The sequence below is a fragment of the Callorhinus ursinus genome, unplaced genomic scaffold (genome assembly GCF_003265705.2).
Source record: "Callorhinus ursinus isolate GAN/ISIS: 27379988/994484 unplaced genomic scaffold, GSC_fseal_2.0 scaffold18, whole genome shotgun sequence".
Taxonomy (NCBI): domain Eukaryota; kingdom Metazoa; phylum Chordata; class Mammalia; order Carnivora; family Otariidae; genus Callorhinus; species Callorhinus ursinus.
This window is the reverse complement of record NW_027397080.1, coordinates 682,720-704,887: the sequence shown is the minus strand read 5'-3', so window position 1 is coordinate 704,887 and position 22,168 is coordinate 682,720. Positions and strand designations below refer to the sequence as shown.

The 22,168-nt window shown below is 38.0% G+C and overlaps 1 protein-coding gene and 1 pseudogene across 6 annotated transcripts in view; one reads left to right on the top strand and one right to left on the bottom strand.

The window, feature by feature from the left end:
- The window catches only part of MAST2 (microtubule associated serine/threonine kinase 2), a 215,286-nt gene that overhangs the window by 149,898 nt on the left and 43,220 nt on the right, over positions 1-22,168 (top strand). For all 6 annotated transcript variants that reach the window (XM_073902677.1, XM_025856596.2, XM_073902678.1 and 3 more), the window contains one exon: positions 2,109-2,200. In XM_073902677.1, coding sequence (XP_073758778.1) covers positions 2,109-2,200 — 92 coding nt within the window. The remainder of the gene's footprint in view (positions 1-2,108; positions 2,201-22,168) is intronic.
- LOC112811606 (small ribosomal subunit protein eS10-like) lies at positions 7,234-7,815 on the bottom strand (annotated as a pseudogene).

The following is a 22,168-nucleotide window of genomic DNA, read 5'->3' as shown; positions in this document are numbered from 1 at the left end:
AACTAGAGTATATGGATACGAGTTTAGGCTAATAGACTTGTATAGCAGAATATGAACGATTTTTGTGTTGTTGCTTTTTACCCCTAGTTGAATAAAATGCAAAGTCAGCAGATGAGGGTGAGATTTGGGGAAGGAGTGCTGGAAGTTTGGAGAGAAGATGCGAATTAGTTGTCTTGGAGAGAGAGTGAACGCACACTGCCTAGGTAACTGTAGTATGGTTAAGGAGACCTGCTTGACAGTTATCATCTTAAATATAAAGAGACACTGGCCAGCATGATTTGGGGTTTTTCTTTAGTCCCCTTCAGCTGCCTGAATGCAGTTGTAAAATAGATGGAAAGTTGGGTTTAAAATGGTTGGGATTTCACCAGGACTGTGGTGTCCTGTGTGTGTATTGGGAGGGGGGTTAAGCAAGGTTTCAGTTAGAACTAGAATTTAAAATGAATGTTGAGGGGCGCCTGGGTGGCTCAGTCATTAAACGTCTGCCTTCGGCTCAGGTCATGATCCCAGGGTCCTGGGATCGAGCCCCGCATCAGGCTCCCTGCTCCGCGGGAAGCCTGCTTCTCCCTCTCCCACTCCCCCTGCTTGTGTTCCCTCTCTTACTGTGTCTCTCTCTGTCAAATAAAGAAATAAGATCTTTAAAAAAAATAAAATGAATGTTGAACAAAGAAGTTGAGAATATAGGGAGTTTGCTGATGACAGAATGGGTTCATGGAAGCACATTATAAGCTTTTTTTGTTGGAAGATCAGAGAATAGAAGGAGACTGTGTCAAATTAGAGAAAGAGAAGCTTGGATATATGATGGTGACTAAGGTAATGAGGGCTGTGAGACAGGATTAGATTCGTCCCGATGGTTTCTTAGGGAAAAGTGCTTATTATTTCTTAATCAGGATCTCATTCTTGAGATTGATCTCAACCTTTTCTGTGGTTTCTTGTCACATTTCCAGTAGTTCTTTATGACAGTCTACCAGCACTACAGAGTCTGGCTGTGATCTACCCCCATAGCCTTTATAACCTACTCCTTTTCCTATCATTCTCCCCTCCTGTCACCCACTGTACTATTTCTTGAACATTCCACCTGCTCCCCCCACCCCTCTCTCTTTATTTTTCTTCATAGTAGTACTCCAGTTTGAGGACAGAGACTTTCTCTTGTTTCCTATCACTTCCCTAGCATCTAGAACAGTGCCTGGTGTGTCAAGTAGGTGTTTGGTAAATATTTGTTTGGATGAATATAAATAACAAGCTTCCCTAATGCCTTTCAAATAAATTTATACACATTTTCACTAGCAAGTATAACATGAAATGGCTTTTCATCATGATTTGGTTTTCTCCAACCACAAGAAAAAGCCTCAGGCATTAATTAACCTGTTATTGGAAGACAGTTTTTAGAAAGAACACAGGCCTGTTCTGAAATTTATGGTGAAATGAAAGTATTACTTAATTCTTGATTAAGCAGGTTTTTTAAAAAAAGATTTTATTTATTTATTTGACAGAGAGAGACATAATGAGAGAGGGAACACAAGCAGGGGGAGTGGGAGAGGGAAGAGCAGGCTTCCTGCGGAGCAGGGAGCCCGATGTGGGGCTAGATCCCAGGACCCTGGGATCATGACCAGAACCGAAGGCAGCCGCTTAATGACTGAGCCACCCAGGCACCCCAGCAGTTTTTTAAAAAATAAATTTCATGGGTTAAGTTAATGGTTTCATTTTTATGGCAAGAACATTAATTTTTATGAGATATGAGAATATGACTTGGTTTTTTTGTTTTCTAAATCAAATTTACCATGACCTTTCTTCTTTAGATACCATGAAATCATGGTTGTTACCTTTAGAGGAGCTCCTTGAGTTTGCTTGGGAAGCAAAACCAAAACATTAGAAAAGTGCAATGGTAATACAAGATAAAAGTCAAGACAGTGACAAAAGTTATTATAAGGTGGAACACTATGAATTATGAAGTCTTTCTGGGGCAAACAGGATTTGCTGACCCAGTTCAGTTTAAAGTAGGATACTGCTCAGTCCATGGAATGATGTCACTCTTGTTCCTCAGTAGCCATTTAAGTTCTCTGAGCCCATGGTGGACCCTGTTATAACTGACGTTTCTGTTTTCATTGCAGTTGTCGGACAAGTAACCGCAAGAGTTTGATTGTGACCTCTAGCACATCACCTACACTACCACGGCCACACTCACCACTCCATGGCCACACAGGTGAGTGCTTGAAGGTTAAGAAAGGTGGGATGAAAGAGTGGCCAGGGACACCTAATTTCTTTCCTACTTCTCACTTTGTGTGGCTCAGCATATTACATTGTTACTTCACTTGGTTGACTGAGGCATACCCAGTTCATGGGCATGCTTTCCATGGGAGAATGTGTTCAGTCTGTTTTTGACTCTTAGTTGTTTCTTGCCTCGACCTGCCGACATTCCTTTTGGTCTTGTATATATTTTGGGGCCAGGTTTGTATCCTGGGTCTATGGCCTCTGTTGGGGTATATTGAGAGCATGTTATGGCTCCAGTCATCTGGGGCTGTGTGAAAAGAGCTTTATTAAATGTTGTCCTACCATGCCCAAGGGGCAGTCCTTACAAAGATGGTTTTCTGCCTCATGGGACTCCTGATAACTTTATTAGAATAGGAGTCAATAAACGTGAGAGGAATATTTGTTTTATGTTGGTATTGATTGGAATTGAGCAAAAGATCTCATATATTCAGACTCTGCTCTATCTGGAATCTGGGCTCCTCTAGACAGTATAATGACTGATTTAGTTGCCTCTGACTGGGGAATATAGGAAAATTATGAGGCAGAAGACCTTATTTGAGTTAGCCATACACTTTAGTCTAGACATGTATTTTTGCATCCCAGGGAAACCAGTGAGGGGCCTTAGCTTTGCTACAGGGGTTGTTGCACTGTTATACTGTTCATTGCTACATTATTTATAGTGGAAGTTCCAGACCTAGGTGTAATGGAAATGGAACAGGCTTAGAACCATAGGAAGCCGTTTAGAGCTTACTGCATGGGTTTGGTAAGCCATGGGCCTTGTGTATCTTTGGGCAATAAAACAGTACCAAAGCAATGCAACAGCCCATCATCAAGCCAGATAAGACAGGTCTGTTTCACTTGGGTTTGTCTCCTTGCTCACAGTTTACTGTGTCTTTGGAGGGAGAAAATGAGGGTGCATGTGGAATAGTTGTGTAAGCACACTGAGAGTCTGGTGATTCTGAAATTGATCTTTGTACTTGGGAGAAGGTTCTCTCTCACTTTACTGGGTTCATATCCAGCTATTCAATGTGCTCATGGACCTTTTCCAGGAATCAATAAAACTCTTAAACACTAACTCTCACATTAGAAGACACCACGAAGAGTGCACGGGGACCCAGGGGATTGGAGACTTACTGAGACTGGAAAGCAAAGCTCTCGTTGTGTTTAGGTATGTTCCTTCTCAAACGGACTGGGTTATGTGCACTCTACCCTGGAACTTTGTAAAAACAGCATATATCTGACCTGGCCTTTTCATCCTATAGAAATAAATTTAGCATCTCTAGACCTTATACATTATTTCACAATTATAATGTGAGTACTAGGCATTAATTACTACCTGCTGTTCCTCGCTGAGATGATTATCTCTCTATTTAGATTCCCAGCAGTGAGAGTTTAGGACCAAATCTTCCCTATTCAAGTGACTTTGACTGAGAACATCATCTGGTCTTTTCAGCTTGCCTAGGGCTGTGGACTCTTGCTTTGAGTTAATATGTATAACATACTTCATACTCCCATAAATGTTACCTGTCATCATCATCATCATCTCTCCCCAAATCACTGCAGAAAATCCAGGTGGGCCTCAGACCCAGGGAAGAAGGATTGACATAAAAGCCCAATTCATGGCTGTAGACTCTTTACTTAACCTATATGTTGAGAAAGGCAGCACTGATTATTCCATGCAGATCAAACTTCCCATTAGTTTATATCCTCAGATCTTATACATCCTGATCTGTTGAGTAATATGAAGCCTGTTGATTTGAAAGTAGGTCTATTTATTCCATAAGTTCGTTTCATTATTAAACACTTACTATATATAATATAACTACAGTAAGGTCAGTTTAGTAGGTACTTAATCATTCTGGAAATAGAGCCTTCCTAGTTTGTTGTTTTTTTTAAAAATTTATTAACTATGCTTTTTAGAGCAGTTTTTAGGTTCAAAGCAAAATTCAGCAGAAAGTACAGAGAGTTCCCCTATACTCCATTCTCCCACACGTGCATAATCTCCCCCACTATCAGTATCCTGCACCAGGGTGGTACATTTGTTAAAGTCAATTAATTTACATTGGCACATCATTATCATTCAAAGTCCGTAATTTATATTAGAGTTTGCTCTTGGTGTTGTATACATCCTGTGGGTTTTGACAAAGGTACAGTGACATGTATCTATCATTGTAGCATCATGCAGAATAGTTTCACTGCCCTAAAAACCCCCTGTGCTCTGCCTTTTCATCCCTTCCTGCCTCCAAACCCTGGCATCTACTAATCTTTTCACTGTCTCCATAGTTTTGCCTTTTCCAGAATTTCATATAGTTGGAATCATACAGTATGTTGCCTTTTCAAATTGGCTTATTTCACTTAGTATTTGCACTTAAGATTTCTTCATGTCTTACCATGGCTTGATAGCTCTTTTTTTTTTTTTTTTTTTTTTTTAGCACTGAGTAATAATATTCCATTGTCCGATGTACCACAGTTTATAAATCCATTCACCTATGGAAGGGCATCTTTGGTGGCTTCCAAATTTGGCAGTTATGAATAAAGCTGTTATAAATATCTCTGGGCAGATTTTTTTGGACATAAGTTTTCAGTTCATTTGGATAAATACCAAAGAGCTTGACCAATTGCTGGATCATATGGTTAAGGGTATGTTTAGTTGTAAGAAACTGAAGAACTGTTTTCCAAAGTGTACCATGTTGCATTCCCACCTGGAATGAATGACAGTTCCTGTTGCTCCACATCCTCGCCATCATTTGGTATTGTGTTTTGGAATTTGGCTATTCTAATAGGTTCATAGTGGTATCTCGTTTTAATTTTCATATCCCTAATGGCATATGATGTTGAACATCTTTTCATATGCTTACTTGCCATCTTTTTTGGTGAGGTGTCCATTCACATCTTTTGCCTGTTTTTTAATCAGGTTTGTTTTCTTATCTTGAGTTTTAAGTGTTCTTTGTATATTTTGGATAACAGTCTTTTTTTTCTTTTTAAATTGTTTATTGTTATGTTAATCACCATACATTACATCATTAGTTTTTGATGTAGTGTTCCATGATTCATTGTTTGTGCATAACACCCAGTGCTCTGTGCAGAACGTGCCCTCTTTAATACCCATCACCAGGCTAACCCATCCCCCCACCCCCCTCCCCTCTAGAACCCTCAGTTTGTTATCAGATAGCTTTTGCAGTTATGTTTTCCTAGTCTTAGGCTTGTTTCTTCATTCTCTTTTGCATAACAGAAGTTTTTAATTTTAATGAAAACCAACTTAATTATTTCTTTTGTGGATCATGCCTTTGGTGGTCTATTTTTTATTTAGTTGTTTAGTTATTTTTGAGAGAGAGAGAGAGAGTGTGTGCTCATGCAGGGGAGGAGGGACAGAGGGAGAGGGAGAGAGAGAATCTTAAGCAGACTCCATGCCCAGTGCAGAGTTCAATGTGGGGCTCCGTCTCGTGACCCTGAGATCATGACCTGAGCCGAAATCAAGAGTTGGATGCTTAACCGACTGAGTCACCCAGGCGCCCCTGGTGTTGTATCTAAAATGTCATTGCCAGGGCTCCTGCATGGCTCAATTGGTTAAGCGCCTGCCTTTGGCTCAGGTCATGATCCCCAGGGACCTGAGATTGAGTCCCTCGTCGGGCTCCCTGCTCAGCAGGGAGTCTGCTTCTTCCTCTTCCCTTCCCCCTCCCCCGCTCGTGCTCACACTGTCTCTCAAAAATAGATAATCTTTTAAAAAATTTAAATAAAATGTCATCGCCACACTCAGTGTCATCAAGGTTTACTCCCGTGTTACCTTCTAAGAGGTTTATAGTTTTGCATTTTATGTTTAGGTCTGTGATCCATTTTGAGTTAATTTTTATGAAGGTCTGTAGATTCATTTTTTTGTATGTGGATGTCCAGTTGTTCCAGCACTATTTGTTGAAAAGACTAGGTTGTTTTGTTGCTTTTTTCCTTTGTCAAAGATCAATTGACTATATTTGTGTGGGTCTGTTTCTGCCTGTTTGTTCTGTCTCTATTCTCTTCCATTAATTTGTTTTTTCTTTATCTATTACCATACAGTCTTGATTACCATAGTTTTATAATAAGTATTGAAGTTGGGTAGCATTAGTTCTCCAACTTTGTTCTTTTTCTTCAATATCAAGTTGGCTATTTTGGGTCCTTTGCTTCTTCATATAAACTTTAGAATCGGTTTGTCAACATCCACAAAATAATTTGCTGGGATTTTGACTGGGATTGTGTTGAATCCATAGATCAAGTTACGAAGAACTGACATCTTGACAATATTGAGTACTATCTATGACCATGGAATATCTCTCCATTTATGTAGTTCTTCTTTGATATCTTTCGTCAGAGTTCTGTAGTTTTCCTCATTTAGATCTTACACATATTTTATTATATAACTAAGTATTTCATTTTTAGAGGGTGGTAATGTGAATGATAACATGTCTTTAATTTCAAATTCCGCATTGATAGCATATAGTAAAGTGTTGACTTTTGTACATTAACCTTTTATCCTGCAATTTTGCTGTAATAGATTATTAGGTCTAGGAGGTTTTTTGTTGATTTTTTTCAGATTTTCTGTATAGGCTATCATGTCATCTGTGAACAAAGACAGTTTTATTTCTCCCTTCTCAATCTGTATACCTTTTATTTCCTTGTCTTATTGCATTAACTAGGACTTCCATTGCAATGTTGAAAAGCAGTGGTGAGAAGGTACCACTTGGTGGGAAAGCTTCAAGTTTCTCACCATTAAGTATGATGTTAGCTGTAGGTTTTGTTTGTAAATGTTCTTTATCAAGTTGAGGAACTTTCTATTCCTAATTTGCTGAGAGTTTTTTAAACCATGAATGGGTTTTGGATTTTGTCAAAAGCTTTTTCTGCATCTGTTGACGTGACCGTTTGATTTTGCTTCTTTAGCTTGTTGATTTAATGGTTACATTAATTGATTTTCAAGTGTTGAACCAGCCTTGCATACCTGGGATAAATCCCCCTTAGTTATGTTGTATAATTTCTTTTTTTTTTTTTCCTGGCTACAAATTTATTCAACACAAAACAATCTCCAACTTCACTGAGGTGACCATGTCCACGACCAAATCCGCCTCTAAACGGGAACTCCGTTGCTGACTCAGCCCCGGCCTTGGCTTTCTTGTCAGCACCAGGGGGCACAGTGCTTCATCTGTAGGTGTCTCAACTTGCCCTCATATGAGTCTTGCAGGTTGCTCTCCCTCCAGACCTTTGGGCCATGGTCTGCCAGTCTCAGGGCGGCTGTGGCACAGAGTGGCAGGCACAATCTCGGGGGGCAGATGGAGGTAATCACGGAGATACTGGATGCCCTCATTGGTAAGGTACGTAGAAATGTCTCCAGGCAAACTGTTCCTTTATGTAGCCTCGTGATTTGAGAGACTGCATGGCCTTCATGACATGAGGGTTGGGCACATTCTTGTCTGCCAGCTCAAGGTGTTTGGGCATGTGGACATCCTTCTTAGCCACCATCACTCCCTCCTTGAAAAGGAGTTCATAAGTGACAATTTGGTTCTTCTTGGGCATCAGCATCTCGGCAACTGCTACGTCTGGGGCCGGGGCTGGAAAGGATGGTGTATAATTTCTTTTAGGCTTTGTTGGCTTTGATTTGCTAATATTTTTTGGAGGATTTTAAATCTTTCATGAGCCATAATGGTCTATAGTTGTTGTTTTTTTTTTCTTGTAATGTCTTTGTTTGGTTTTGGTGTTAGGTTAATTGTGGCCTCATAGAGTAAGTTCCCCCTGCTTCTATCTTCTGGAGGAGATTGTGGAGAACTGGTATAATTTCTTACTAAATGTTTGGTAGAATTTACTATTGAACACATTTGGGCCTGGTGCTTTCTATTTTGGAAGGCTATTAATTATTGATTAAATTTTTTAATATAAGGCTATTCGGATTATCTGTTTCTTGCCTGAGCTTTGGTAGATTTTGTTTTTTAAGGAATTGGTTTATTTAATCTAGGTTATCATATTTATGGGCACAGAGCTGTTCATAACATTGTTTTATTATCCTCTTCATGTCCATGGAATCTGTAGTCAGGTCCCTTCTTTAATTTTTAATATTAGTGATTTGTGTCTTCTCTCTCTTTATCTTAGCCTGGCTAGAGGTTTATCCATTTTGTTGGTCTTCTTTTTTTTTCTTTAAATTTTTTATTGTTACGTTAATCACCATACATTACATCATTAGTTTTTGATGTAATGTTCCATGATTCATTGTTTGTGCATAACACCCAGTGTTCCACGCAGAACATGCTTTTAGTTTTGTTGATTTTTCTCTGTTGATTTCCTGTTTTTGATGTCATTGATTTCTCCTCCACTATTTATTATTTCTTTTATTTACTTTAGACTTAATTTGCTCTTTTTCTAGTTCCTTAAGGTGGAGGCTTAGATGGTTAATTTTAGATCTTCTTTTCTAATGTATGCATTTAATGCTATGAATGTCTCTGAAGGCTGTGTTTCACTGCATCTCACAAATTTGGGTAAGCTGTATTTTCATCTTCATTTAGTTAAAAATATTTTGTAATGTATTTATTTATCTTGAGATTTCTTCTTTGACCCATGTGTTATTTTAAGGTGTGTTTTTAATCTCCAGGTCTTTTGCAATTTTCCACTTATCTTCTGTTATTGATTACTAGTTTAATTCCATTGTGATCTGAAAGTAGACACTGTGTGATTTCTGTTCTTTTAAATTTGTTCAGATATGCTTTATGGCCCAAAACGTGGTCTGTCTTGATGAATGCTCCATGTGATCTTGAGAAGAATATGTGTTCTACTGTCATTGGATTAAGTAGTCTATAGATGTCAATTATGTCCAGTTGATTGATGGTGCTGCAAATTTCAAGTATGTCTTTATAGATTTTCTGTGTATGTAAACATGGTATTGCTGAGTCATAGAATCACTGTATAAATTTTTGGAATAAGATCAACAGGTCAGTGGTCATGCAGATTTATATTATTTTATTTATTGTTTTTTATAAAGATTTTATTTATTTATTTGACAGAGAGAGAGAGCAGGAACACAAGCAGGGGGAGTGGGAGAGGGAGAAGCAGACTACCCGCTGAGCAGGGAGCCTGATGTGGGGCTGGATCCCAGGACCCAGGGATCATGACCTGAGCCGAAGACAGATACTTAATGACTAAGCTACTTAGGCGCCCCTAATATCACCTGATTTTAAACTAGTATACTGGAACTTAGAGGATGACTTCCTTGAACCTTTGGACCAAGCTTCAGTAATTTATTCCTCTTTATTCCCTAACACTTGCAGCCTTCTCACTCTATCTTCCTTGAATCCACTAGGGCTAATTTCATTATCCTTTATTTCTGTTAATATCAGTCACTACAGGAATGCCCTGGCACACTTCCCTCCCATCTCCTACACTCTTAATTCCTATAAATCTCTGAATATTCCCTGTTTTGTCCCTTTTTCTCAACCCTCTCTGACTCTTGAAACACTTCCAGTGTACCTTTTGGAATTTATTATCAGCAAAATCTCCTATATGCTCAGTCTTCTTCTAATGGAATCCTGTAGGAGAGGGAGGGGTTAGGACAACAGATTTTCCTGCAGCTCTCTAAAGTGTTAGCTCTCACTATCCCATGACCTTATACCATTGGGCCTGAAAGGAAGAGGAAGATGTCCTTATCTTTTCATTATTCTCCCCCCCCCCTTTTTTAAAGATTTTATTTATCCATTTGACAGAGAGAGACACAGAGAGAGAGGGAACACAAGCAGGGGGAGTGGGAGAAGGAGAAGCAGGCTTCCCACTGAGCACGGAGCCTGATGCGGGGCTCCATCCCAGGACCCTGGGATCATGACCTGAGCCGAAGGCAGACGCTTAACGACTGAGCCACCCAGGTGCCCCTCCCTTTCTTTTTCTTAATGTCCCCAACCTTTGATTCTTATACTATTAAATTTTATCACTATCCATCATTGCAGTTGTAAATATCTTAGCTCTTGACTCTGTTACTCTTCACTTCTAACTCCTTTTATTCTTGAGGGTTTGAATATACTCATTGATTTTTCAGTTGTTTGAACTCCTGTCTTCCAGTGAGCTTCTCCTCCATAGTACCTCAGTTACTTAGACTGTGCCTGCATAATTTTAGTTTCATTCTTCTTGCTGCTGTCTAAGCACCTCCAATCTTTCCACCTTGTGCCATCTAGAAACCCCATCCCCCCCAAACCAAACGTTTGATTTCAGGATCTCCAGTCCTTGAGACCCTTAAATATATTAAGTTTGGGATGCCTTCTAAATACTGATATGGGTAGATCAATGTATTAGGCTGGAGAGTACCTGGAAGAGAACACAAGGAACCAGCAGAATACCTACCCCACCTCTAGGGCCTGTGATGCAAAGGGATGTGTGAAAGCAAACAGTTATTACTTGAAAGAACTTCAGAGGAAGCTATGTATTCAGGGTGACAGTCAAGTTTCACCTAATATGTTAAGGGCTATATTAAATATATGTCCAGGGTGCTTGGGAGTACAAAATCAAGGATAACACTGGCAGTTGCAATATCAGTTAAGAGACCACTGCCATTGTCAAGATGTAAGGGAGTGTTAGAAATGGAGAAAGTATATGTATATGAGAAAAATTTATGAGGTTAAATAATCAGGGATCAGAATCAATTATCTCCAGATTTCCTGCTTAGGTGATTAATGAGTAATAATACCCTTAGCTTAAATAAGGAATATTGAGGAATCAATGTAAGGGAAGGAAAAAGAAGATCCAAGAAGCAAGTCTATACATATATGGACACTTGATTTATGGTGAGAGTAACACTGGGACAATTGTATGTCCATATGGAGAAATTGAAAGATTTAACTCTTACTTCACAGAAATCAATTCCAGGTGAATTTTAGATTTTTTTTTCAGTCTCATTAAGGTATGATTGATAAAGTTGTAAGATATTTAAAGTATACAACACAATGACCTCATATGCATTGAATTGTAGTTTTAAATGTGAAAGTCAATACCCTCCAATTCCATCCACGTCGATGCAAATGGTAGGTATTCATCCTTTCTAATGGCTGAGTAATATTCCATTGTATATATGAACCACATCTTCTTTATCCATTCATCTCTTGAAGGGCATCTCGGCTCTTTCTACAGTTTGGCTATTGTGGACATTGCTGCTATGAACATTGGGGTGCAGATGCCCCTTCTTTTCACTACATCTGTGTCTTTGGGATAAATACTCAGTAGTGTAATTGCTGGGTCGTAGGATAGCTCTATTTTTAACGTCTTGAGTAACCTCCATACTTTTCCAGAGTGGGTGTACCAGCTTGCATTCCCACCAACAGTGTAAGAGGGTTCCCCCTTTCTCCACATTCTCGGCAACATTTGTTGTTCCCTGTCTTGTTAATTTTAGCCATTCTAACTGGTATAAGGTGGTATCTCATTGTGGTTTTGATTGTATTTCCCTGATGACTAGTGATGTGGAGCATTTTTTCATATGTCTTGTTGGCCATCTGTATATCTTCTTTGGAGAGGTGTCGGTTCATGTCTTCTGCCTGTTTCTTGACTGGATTATTTGTTTCTTGGGTGTTGAGTTTGTTAAGTTCTTTATAGATCTTGGATGCCAGCCCTTTATCTGATATGTCATTTGCAAATATCTTCTCCCATTCTGTGGGTTGCTTTTTAGTTTTGTTGACTGTTTCCTTTGCTGTGCAGAAGCTTTCTATCTTGATGATGTCCCAATAGTTCATTTTTGCTTTAACTGGAGGGTATTATGCTAAGTGAAATAAGTCAAGCAGAGAAAGAATTATCATATGGTTTCACTCATATGTGGAATATAAGGAATAGTGCAGAGGACCATAGGGGAATGGAGGGAAAACTGAATGGGAATAATTCAGAGAGGGAGACAATCCTTGAGAGACTCTGGACTCTGGGAAACAAACTGAGGGTTGCAGAAGGGGTGGGGGTGGGGGGGTGGGGTAACTGGATGATGGGTATTGAGTAGGGCACTTGATGTGATGAGCATTGGGTGTTATACACAACTAATGAATCGTTGAACACGACATCAAAAACTAATGATGTACTATGTATTTACTAATTGAACATAATAAAAATAAATAAATGTGAAAGTCAAAATACTATTCTTTTAGGTGTATAGGAGGGGACTCCTGACTGGCTCAGTCAGTTAAGTGTGGGACTCTTGATTTTGGCTCGGGTCATGAAATCAGAGTCATAAAACCAACCCCCGCATTGGGCTCTGCATTCAGCACAGAGTCTGCTTGAGAGTCTCTCCCTCTCCCTCTGCCCCTCCTTCTGCTCATGTGGGCTCTCTCTCTCTCTCTCTCAAATAAATAAATAATAAATAAAATCTTAAAGAGAGACTATCTTAATTTTAAGTAAACATAAAGGGAGTTTTTTTTAAAGGATGTCAAGAGAAGTTTCATACTTTTGACTACCTTAAAAGTAGGAATTTGTGGTCATTAGAAGATAATGTGAAAAAGCAAGCCACAACATGGGAGAAGGTAATTATACGCTTAAAACTGGTAAGGGGCTTGGATTCAAAACCTGTAGAGAACTCCGGCAAATCAATAAAATAAAAAGTAGTATGACTGAAAAACATCCAAGGGACTTGAACAGGAGTTAGGTAACAAAAGCAATCCAAATGGCCAATAGATACATGAAGATACTTTAATCTTATAGTAATTACGGAAATGTAAAATAAAATCACAATGAAATGCCATTATGTGACCACCAACAATGGCTTGAAGTGACAAAACCAAGTGTAACTAAGTATATGAAACACTGGTAATCCTTAAACACTATGGTGGAAGTATAAATTGGTACATTTTACAAAAACAGTTTAAAAATAGACAAACTAGAACATGAAAAGTCACTTATTTGTATGACTTCATTTCTATGAAATGTCCAGGATAGGCAATTCCATAGAAACAGAAAGTAGGGGCACCTGGGTGGCTCGTTAAGCATCTGCCTTTGGCTCAGGTCATGATCCCAGGGTCCTGGGATCCAGCCCCGTATTGGGCTCTCTGCTCCGCGGGAAGCCTGCTTCTCCCTCTCCCACTCCCCCTGCTTGTGTTCCCTCTCTCACTGTCTCTCTGTCAGACAAACAAACAAACAAATAAATAAATAAAATCTTAATAAATAAAAGAAAGTAGATTAGTGGTTTGCCAGGAGCGTAGGGAGAAGGGAGAATGAGGAATGATTGCTAACAGGAACAGTTTCCTTTTTGAGTGATAACAATGTTCTGGAAGTATATATGGTGATAGTTGTACAACTTTGTGAATATACTAAAAACCACTAAACTGTACACTTTAAAAGGTTGGATTTTATAATATGTGAATTATATCTCAATTTTTAAAAACTGAGAAAAAACTAAACTCAAATATTTAGAGATGCATACCTAGTTGATAAAGCTATAAAGAAATGATTGCCATAAAAGTAAGGGCAATGTAAAGGGGAGGGACTTTGGAAGGACTATATAGAGGGATTTTGGAAGACGGCATTGTTAACCTGGATGGTGTTGACATAGGGGCTTGCTATATAATTATATTCCTTTATAGCTAAACTGTGTTAAGTGAAGCAGCTGGTTCAAGGTCAGATGACTGTTCCCTGTTCTGTTTTTATGTTTCATTATAACTTGTTTCTCTGGCATGGATGACTGTTTGCCTTTGAACTATCTTCTCCGACTGCTAAACTGCTTGGTAAAGTTGAAAAAAGCCTGGTTTATAGGCTGCTGGGTTTTCTGTCTTGATGAGATTTTTTTTTGTCCTATTGATCCATTTCTGGCTGTTTTTAAGAAAGAGTTCTTTTTTTTTTTTAAGAGTTCTTCTCAATAATGTGATTTTTAAGAATTAATTTAAATATTTGCTTCAAAATGTTAATATTCTGACATCTTAATTTTCTTATTTTTAAGTTTTTATTTAAATTCCAGTTAGTTAACATACAGTGTTATAATAGTTTCGGGTGTACAATATAGTGACTCAACACTTCCGTACATCACTCAGTGCTCATCACAACAAGTGCACTCCTCAATCTGCATCACTTATTTCACCTACACCCCCACCCACCTCCCTTCTGGTAACTACATTCTTCATAGTTAAGAGTCTGTTTCTTGGTTTGCCTCTCTCTCTTTTTTTCCCTTTGCTCATTTGTTTTGTTTCTTAAATTCCACATATGAGTGAAATCATATGGTATTTGTCTTTCTCTGACTTACTTTGCTTAGCATATTCTCTAGCTCCATCCATGTTGTTGCAGATGCCAAGATTTCATTCTTTTTTATGGCTGAGTAATATTCCATTGTATGTATATGCCACATCTTTTTTATCCATTCATCAGTTGGTGGATACTTGACCTGTTTCTATAATTTGGCCATTGTAGATAATGCTGCTATTAAGTATCGGGGTGCATGTATCCCTTTGAATTAGTGTTTTTGTATTCTTTGGGTAAATGCCTAGTAGTACAATTGCTGGATGGTAGTAGAGTTCTATTTTTTTTTAAGTTTTTATTTAAATTCCAGTTAACATACAGTGTAATATTAATTTCAGGTGTACAATATAGTGATTCAACACTTCCTCACAACACCTGGTGCTCATCACAACAAGTGCACTTCTTAATCCCTATTACCTATCTAACCCATCCCCCCACCCACCTCCATTCTAACATCTTAATTTTCCCCTCAAAATAAGACCAATTCAGAGGCACCTGGGTGGCTCAGTCAGTTAAGCATCTGCCTTTGGCTCAGGTTGTGATCCCAGGGTCATGGGATAGAGCCCTGCGCAGCACTCCCTGCTCAGCAGAGAGCCTGCTTCTCCTTCTCCCTCTGCCCCTCCCCCTGCTTATGCACATGTGTTCTCTCTCTGTCAAATAAATAAATTTAAAAATCTTTAAAAGAATAAGACTGGGGCGCCTGGGTGGCTCAGTCATTAAGCATCTGCCTTCAGTTTAGGTCATGATCCCAGGGTCCTGGGATCGAACCCCACATCGGGCTCCCTGCTAGGTGGGAAGCCTGCTTCTCCCTCTCCCGCTCCCCCTGCTTGTGTTCCGTCTCTCGCTGTGTCTCTCTCTGTCAAATAAATAAATAAAATCTTTTTTTTTTAAAGACCAATTCAAATTATTGATTTTATTTTGTCACAACCCTCAGATTGGTAATTTTGGCCTTTTTAAGGTAAAGTGAATATTGGAGAAATAGAGAAAACAGGAAAAGTAGCATGCCATTTTTAGACCATGGCATCTTGGTGGTATAATAAACAATTTCTCTGGTCTTTATCCCAGGTTCCTGGTAGAGAGCTTTTAGAAACCTTGTAACTTCCCGGGTGATAGGAGTGTCTTTGTTATGCTAATGGAGGAGTTCAAAGTGGCCCTCTAGGTAGCTTCCAGATGGCAGCTTGTTCACCAGGAAGTAAGACCAAGCACATGATTAGAAAGTTGGAGCTTTGGGCCAGCCCAGCCTCCTGGGGAGGGGAATAGGAGGTGGAGATTAAGTTTAGTTGTACAGCCAATGATTTAATCAGTTGTGCCTGTGTAATGAGACCAAATTAAAAACTGTAGGCACCAAAGCTCCGAGTAGAGCATCCTGGCTGGTGAACACATTTATGTGCTGGGAGGGCGACACACCCTGTTTACACAAGGAGAGGGCACAGGAGCTCTGCATTCCTTCCCTGACCTTGCCTATGTGCATCCTTTATAATAAAAGTGTAATACTAAATATAACACTTCCTGAGTTCTGTGAATTATTCTAGTAAATTATTGAACCTGGAGGGGGGGCTATGGAAACATTCAAATTTATGGTCATATGTCCAAAGTACAGGTGGCCTTGTCACCTTCCTCCCCCCAAGATTTATGGCTGGTGTAGGAAGTGAGGCAATCTTGAGGACTTTGCTCTTAATCTGATCTGTACTATGTGTGGTTGGTATCATAATTAAATTGTAGTGCACCTAGTTAGTGTCAGAATAGTATCCTTTGAAAAGTCTATTGGAGCCTGGCCAGTTGGAAGGAATGCTTGTTACAATCTGTTCTTTTGTCAGCTTTCAGACATTATTATTTCCCTTTGAACTATAGAAATTTTTTGCCAAAGATTACCATCTCAGACACAGGTAACAGTTTCTGACTGTTTCCCTGGCAACTACCCCATGACTTGCAAGCCATTTCCTTACTTTGATGTTGGCTATATTTGATATTAAAATATTAAATTGTGAATCAGCTCTAAAAAGTTTTAATGAACAAATGCATAAACCTTAAAAACTGATAAATTAGTAAGTACTTACCTTATTGACATGGGAATAAAGTACCATACAGTGCCATTAGTTCTGGTAGATGCCATCAAGGATTAAAAAATAGATGAGCAGAGGACAAACAGAAGACATACTCAGTTTAAGACTTGGGAAAAGCTGGAGTAAGGGGGAAAAAAAAGATTGAGAAAAAGCCTTTGATAAACTAAGTCTAGGTGAATATATTCTGACTTTTTATGTTCTTATGGAGGCCCTAATCACCTTTCATTTGACTTATTGAAGAAACTCCCTAACTCCTTTTTTCTTTCTACTCAGTCCATTCTAAATTTTGAAACTGGACATTTTTTTCTAAGATATCGCTTTGTACCTGTCATTCTACTACTTAGAATTTTTGAATAGCAACATTCTCCAAAGTGGTTCTCTAAAGACGATCCATTCGGGCATGGGGGGAAAATATTAAAACTTATTTTTTACCATGAAAAATGAGAATTAAATCAGGTTTTACTAGCGTTTAAGTATGGATCAACACTGGTACTACCCACATTAGATCCAAGTGTTAGCCTGTGTCATAAACCGTACATAACATACCATGAACAGAGTTGAGTTCCCCTGTACACCCTTAGTCATCATTTTCCTTGAGCATATTGCAGCTTACAGGTGCGCCCCCCCCCCCGCCCAGGTTTTGCTGTTACTTAAGTCTCTCTCTTTTTTTTAATTCCAGTATAGTTAACATACAGTGTTAAATTAGGTTCAGGTGTACAATATGATTCAGCAATTCTGTACATTACTTAGTGCTCATTAGAATAAGTATATTCTTCATCTGCTCACCTTTTTAACCCATCCTCTCACCTCACCCCCACCCTGGCAACCACCAGTTTGTTCTCTTACAGTGCATTTGTCCAGAACCTTGTAATACAGTGTGGAGGGAGCCTTTGAAATGGTTTGTGCAAGAAGGAAATTTACTGGTTGTCTTGTGGCAAATTACTTAAAAGAATGGTCTAACTAAATGTTGTAGCAGTTTTCTTGTACAAAATGTCAAGTGTTCCAAATTTCCTGAACTTTTCTGTGCTAACAAGTGGTTTTCAGTAGTATGCTGCCTAGGAGTTGGGGTGGGGGGTGGGCAGCAGTGACAAATACTCTTAGTCTTTCTGTTAAAGTGAAGGTAATATGTAACAGTGAGTGAAAAAGTATCTGCATTTTGAAAGAAATTTGTGCCATGGAAAGAGCATTTTGAAAATGGGCATTTGGAAATGTTACTGTTTGTATGTGATTTTGTTGACAAAAATGATGCCATCTATTAAAACAGGTAAATCTGCCTCTTAAAAACATGGGAAATAAAATGTTCTCATCTTCCCAATGAAAGGTTTAATAGATTTTGAACCTATTTGTTAAAAATATAGTAACATTAGAAACCTTTCTATTCATTTTCAAGAAAAACTGCTTGGCATCACAAAGATAGAAATTTACCATCCTGGGACGCATGGGTGGCTCAGTCGGTTAAGCATGTGCCTTTGGCTCAGGTCATGATCTCAGGGTGCTGGGATCCAGTCCTGTATCCGGCTTCTTTCTCCGCAGAGAGCCTGCTTCTCCCAATGCCTGCAGCGCCCCCTGCTTGTGCTCATTTTCTTTCTCACTCTCTGACAAATAAATAAAATCTTAAAAAAAAAAAGATATTTACCATCCTTTGGGTGGAATTGAAAAATGAATACCATGATCTAATTAATAGAGCTAGTAAAGCACCTCTTCCATTGAGAGCTACGTATCTTTGTGACGTTTATTTTTCATCTATAATAAAACCAAGTCACAAAATAAATTTAGAAACTAAACTGCAAAAGACCTAAGATTTCTAAAAATATGAACCATCTTCAGTCACAGTACACTCAAAAAAGGGGAACAAAAAATTGTGTACCATGAATAAAATTTAATTTACAAAATATTTGTTTTAAAGTGTATAATTTGATAAAATATGACATACATTTATACCTATAAAACCATCACCACAATCAAAATTATGTATCCATCATGTCCAAAAGTTTCTTCATAATATTTTATAATTCCTTCCATCTCCAGGCCCCCACTGGTATGCTGTCACCTATAGATTAGTTTGACTTTTGTAGAATTTTATCTAAATGGAATCATATAGTATGTGTTCTTTTTTGTCTCCTTGTCCTTTGCATTTCCATATAAGTTTTAAAATCAGCTTACCTAAAAGGTAGCTGGTAGGAGAAGGCTATGCATGAGTGAGGGCAGAGAGTATTTGGAAAATCCTGTGCCTTCTGCTCAATTTTGCTGTGAACCTAAAACTGCTTTAAAAAATAAAATCTATTAAAAAAAAAAAAGCACCTGGAGTTTTGATTGGATTGTTCCGAACCTATAGATCAATTAGGGGATAACTGACTTCTTAACAGTGTTGAATGTTTTTTACCTGTGATATATTTCGCCATTTATGTAGGCCATCATTAATTTCTCCTAACAATGTTTTTTAAAATGCTTTAAATTTATTTTTATTTTTGAAATTTATTATTGAACATTGCATACAATGTTTTATTCATTTCAGGTGTAAAACATAGTGATTGAAGAATTCTGTGCATTAGTGTTCACCATGATAAGTGAAGTCACCATCTGTCATCATTGACTATATTCCCTATGCTGTACTTTTCATCTCCATGACTTATTTATATTGTAACGGGAAGTTTGTGCCTCTTAATGCCCTTCTCTTAACAGTGTTTTGTGTCACTCTTGTACATCTTTTGTTAGACTTATCCCTAAATATTCATGTTTTTATGCAATAAATGGTATTGTATTTATTTTCTTTTTCTGATTATTGCTAGCATATAGAAATATAATAGATTTTTGTGTATTGTCCTTGTATCCTGTAGCCTTGCCAAACTCATTTAAGTAGCTTTATTATAGATTCTTTCAGATTTTCTATGTAGAAATATAATATATACTTTATATAAATACCAATCTATTATGTAAATATATTAATATAAATATATACTTTAAAACAAATATTTCTCCCTTTCTGATCTAGATGGTTTTTATTTCTCTTTACTTTCTTATTGCACTCACTAGATCCTCCAGTACAAATTTGAATACAAACGGTGAGCACAGACATCCTGGCCTTGTTTCTCATCTTAGAGCATTGTGTCATAACCATTAAGTATGGTGTTAGCTATACATTGTCATTGATGCCCTTTATTGATTTAAGAATGTTTCCTTCTATTCCTAGTTTGGTGAAAGTTTTTATGAAAAGAGGTTGTTGGGGGGCGCCTGGCTGGCTCAGTTAGTAGAACATGTGACTCCTGATCTTGGAGTCATGAGTTCAAGTCCCACGTTGGATGTAGAGATTCCATACTTACATATATATATACATACATATATACATAAATGTTTAAGAAATGATTGTTGGATTTTTGACAAGTGCTTTTTCTATGTCTAGTGGGATGATCATGTAGTTTTTCTTTGTCAGCCTATTATAATGATGGGTTGTATTGGTTGATTTTTTTTCAGATTTTAACGAACTTGTATTCCTGGGACAAATCTACTTGGTCATAATGTATTATCCTTTTTATAATTGTTGGATTTGATTTGCTGAAGTTTCATTAAGAATGTATGCATATACATTCATCTTTGTGATTTTGGTATCAAGGTGAGGCTGACTTCATAGGATGACTTGAGAAGAATTAATTCCGTTCTCTTCAATTTTCTGGAAGAATTTGTGTAGAATTACTTATTCCTTGAATGTTTGGTAGACTTGTCCAGTGAAGCTATGGGGCCTGGAATTTTCTTTGTGGGTATGTTTTAAATAATAAATTTAATTTCCGTAATAGATTACAGGGCTATTCATGTAACCTATTTCCTTGTGAATGAGCCTTGGTAGTTTGCATCTTGAAGAAAATTTTCAATTTTCAATTTCATTTAAGCTGCCAATTGACGGGCGCCTGGGTGGCTCAGATGGTTGGGTGTCTGCCTTTGGCTCAGGTCGTGATCCCAGGGTCCTGGGATCGAGTCCCGCATCAGACTCCCTGCTCCTTGGGAGCCTGCTTCTCCCTCTGCTTCTCTCTCTCTCTCTCTCTCTGTCTCTCATGAATAAATAAATAAAATCTTAAAAAAAAAAAGTTGCCAATTGACATAAAGTTGTTCATAATATTGCCTTATTATTCTGATATCTGTAGAATCTGTAGGACATCACCTCTCTCATTCCTGACGTTGGTAATTTGTGTTTTCTTTCTCTCTTTCCTAATCAGTCTGTCTGTAGTTTATTAAGCTAAAATCTGTGTATGGTTTGTTAATTTTCTTTGTTGTGTTTTTTTAATTGGTTTCTCCTGTGATCTTTGTGATTTCCTTTATTCTGAGTTTCATTTACTCTTTTTTTCCCCCCTAATTTAAGATAGAAGCTGAGGTCATTGAATTTAGTCCTTCTTTTCTAATGTAGGTATTTAATGATACAGTTTTCCCTCTAAGAACTCCTTTAGCGGTTTCAGATGTTATGTTTTAATTTTTGTTTAGTTCAAAGTACTTTTGTAATTTCCCTTTTGATTTCTTCTTTCAGTTATTTAGAAGTGTGTTGTTTAGTTTCCACAGATTTGGAGGTTTTCCAGAGATCTTTCTGTTATTGATTTTTATTCAATATCATATTTGTCTTGAATTATTTTAAATTTATTGGATCTTTTATGGCCCAGAATATGATCATTCTTAGTAAATGTTCCATGTTCACTTGAAAAGAATGTATATTCTGCTTTTTTTCTATTAAGTTGGTTGATAATGTTTTTCAGGTGTTCTGTATCCTATCGGTTTGTCTCTTCCCCCCATTTACTAATTTGTTTAATCATTTATATCACAAACGATATAACCCATAGATATTTATTCCATAGTATAACTTTTATATTATAATATAACATAAGTATTACAATATTTGTAATCTATTAATACTTTATTTTGTTGCTCAAATTGTTCCATCTTTGGCCATTAGGAGTTCTTTCAGTTGGCTGCTGTTTTGCTTGGCATACCCCCATCAGTGTGTTTTTTGCTTGTTTTTGTTTTTATTTTTTTTAAAGATTTTATTTATTTATTTGAGAGAGAGAACACACATGAGTGGGGGGGCGGGGAGGGGCAGAGGGAGAGGGAGAAGCAGACTCCCCACTGAGCAGGGAGCGGGACTCGGGCCTTGATCCCAGGACCCTGAGATCATGACCTGAGTCGAAGGCAGATGCTTAACCGACTGAACCACCCAGGTGCCCCTGTTTTTGGTTTTGATTTGTTATTTTCTCACTTACTTACTTTCTGGCACTATAAGATGCTCCAGGCTTATCTTGTATATTTGTTGCCCCAGCTCTAGAATCAACCATTCTCCAAGGAGCTCTGGATACTTTTATTGGCGAATAGTATTAGAAACCAAGATCTGGGTACTAGATATGCTTATTGCTACTGGAGTGTCCTTTTATACCCTCTTAGCCAACAGATGTATACAAACCTGTGTATATAATATATGTAACCATCTGTATCTCTATTAAATTAAATATGAGTTCTTACTGATGTCTCCAGCACTAATCCATTATTATATAGATCATTCTAGTTTCTTCCCCTTGCTAATCTGTAAATTTCCACTCTAACAGTGAGATTCAGGGCGCCTGGGTGGCTCAGTCAGTGAAGCATCTGCCTTCGGCTCAGGTCATGATCCCAGGGTCCTGGGATTGAGCCCCACATGA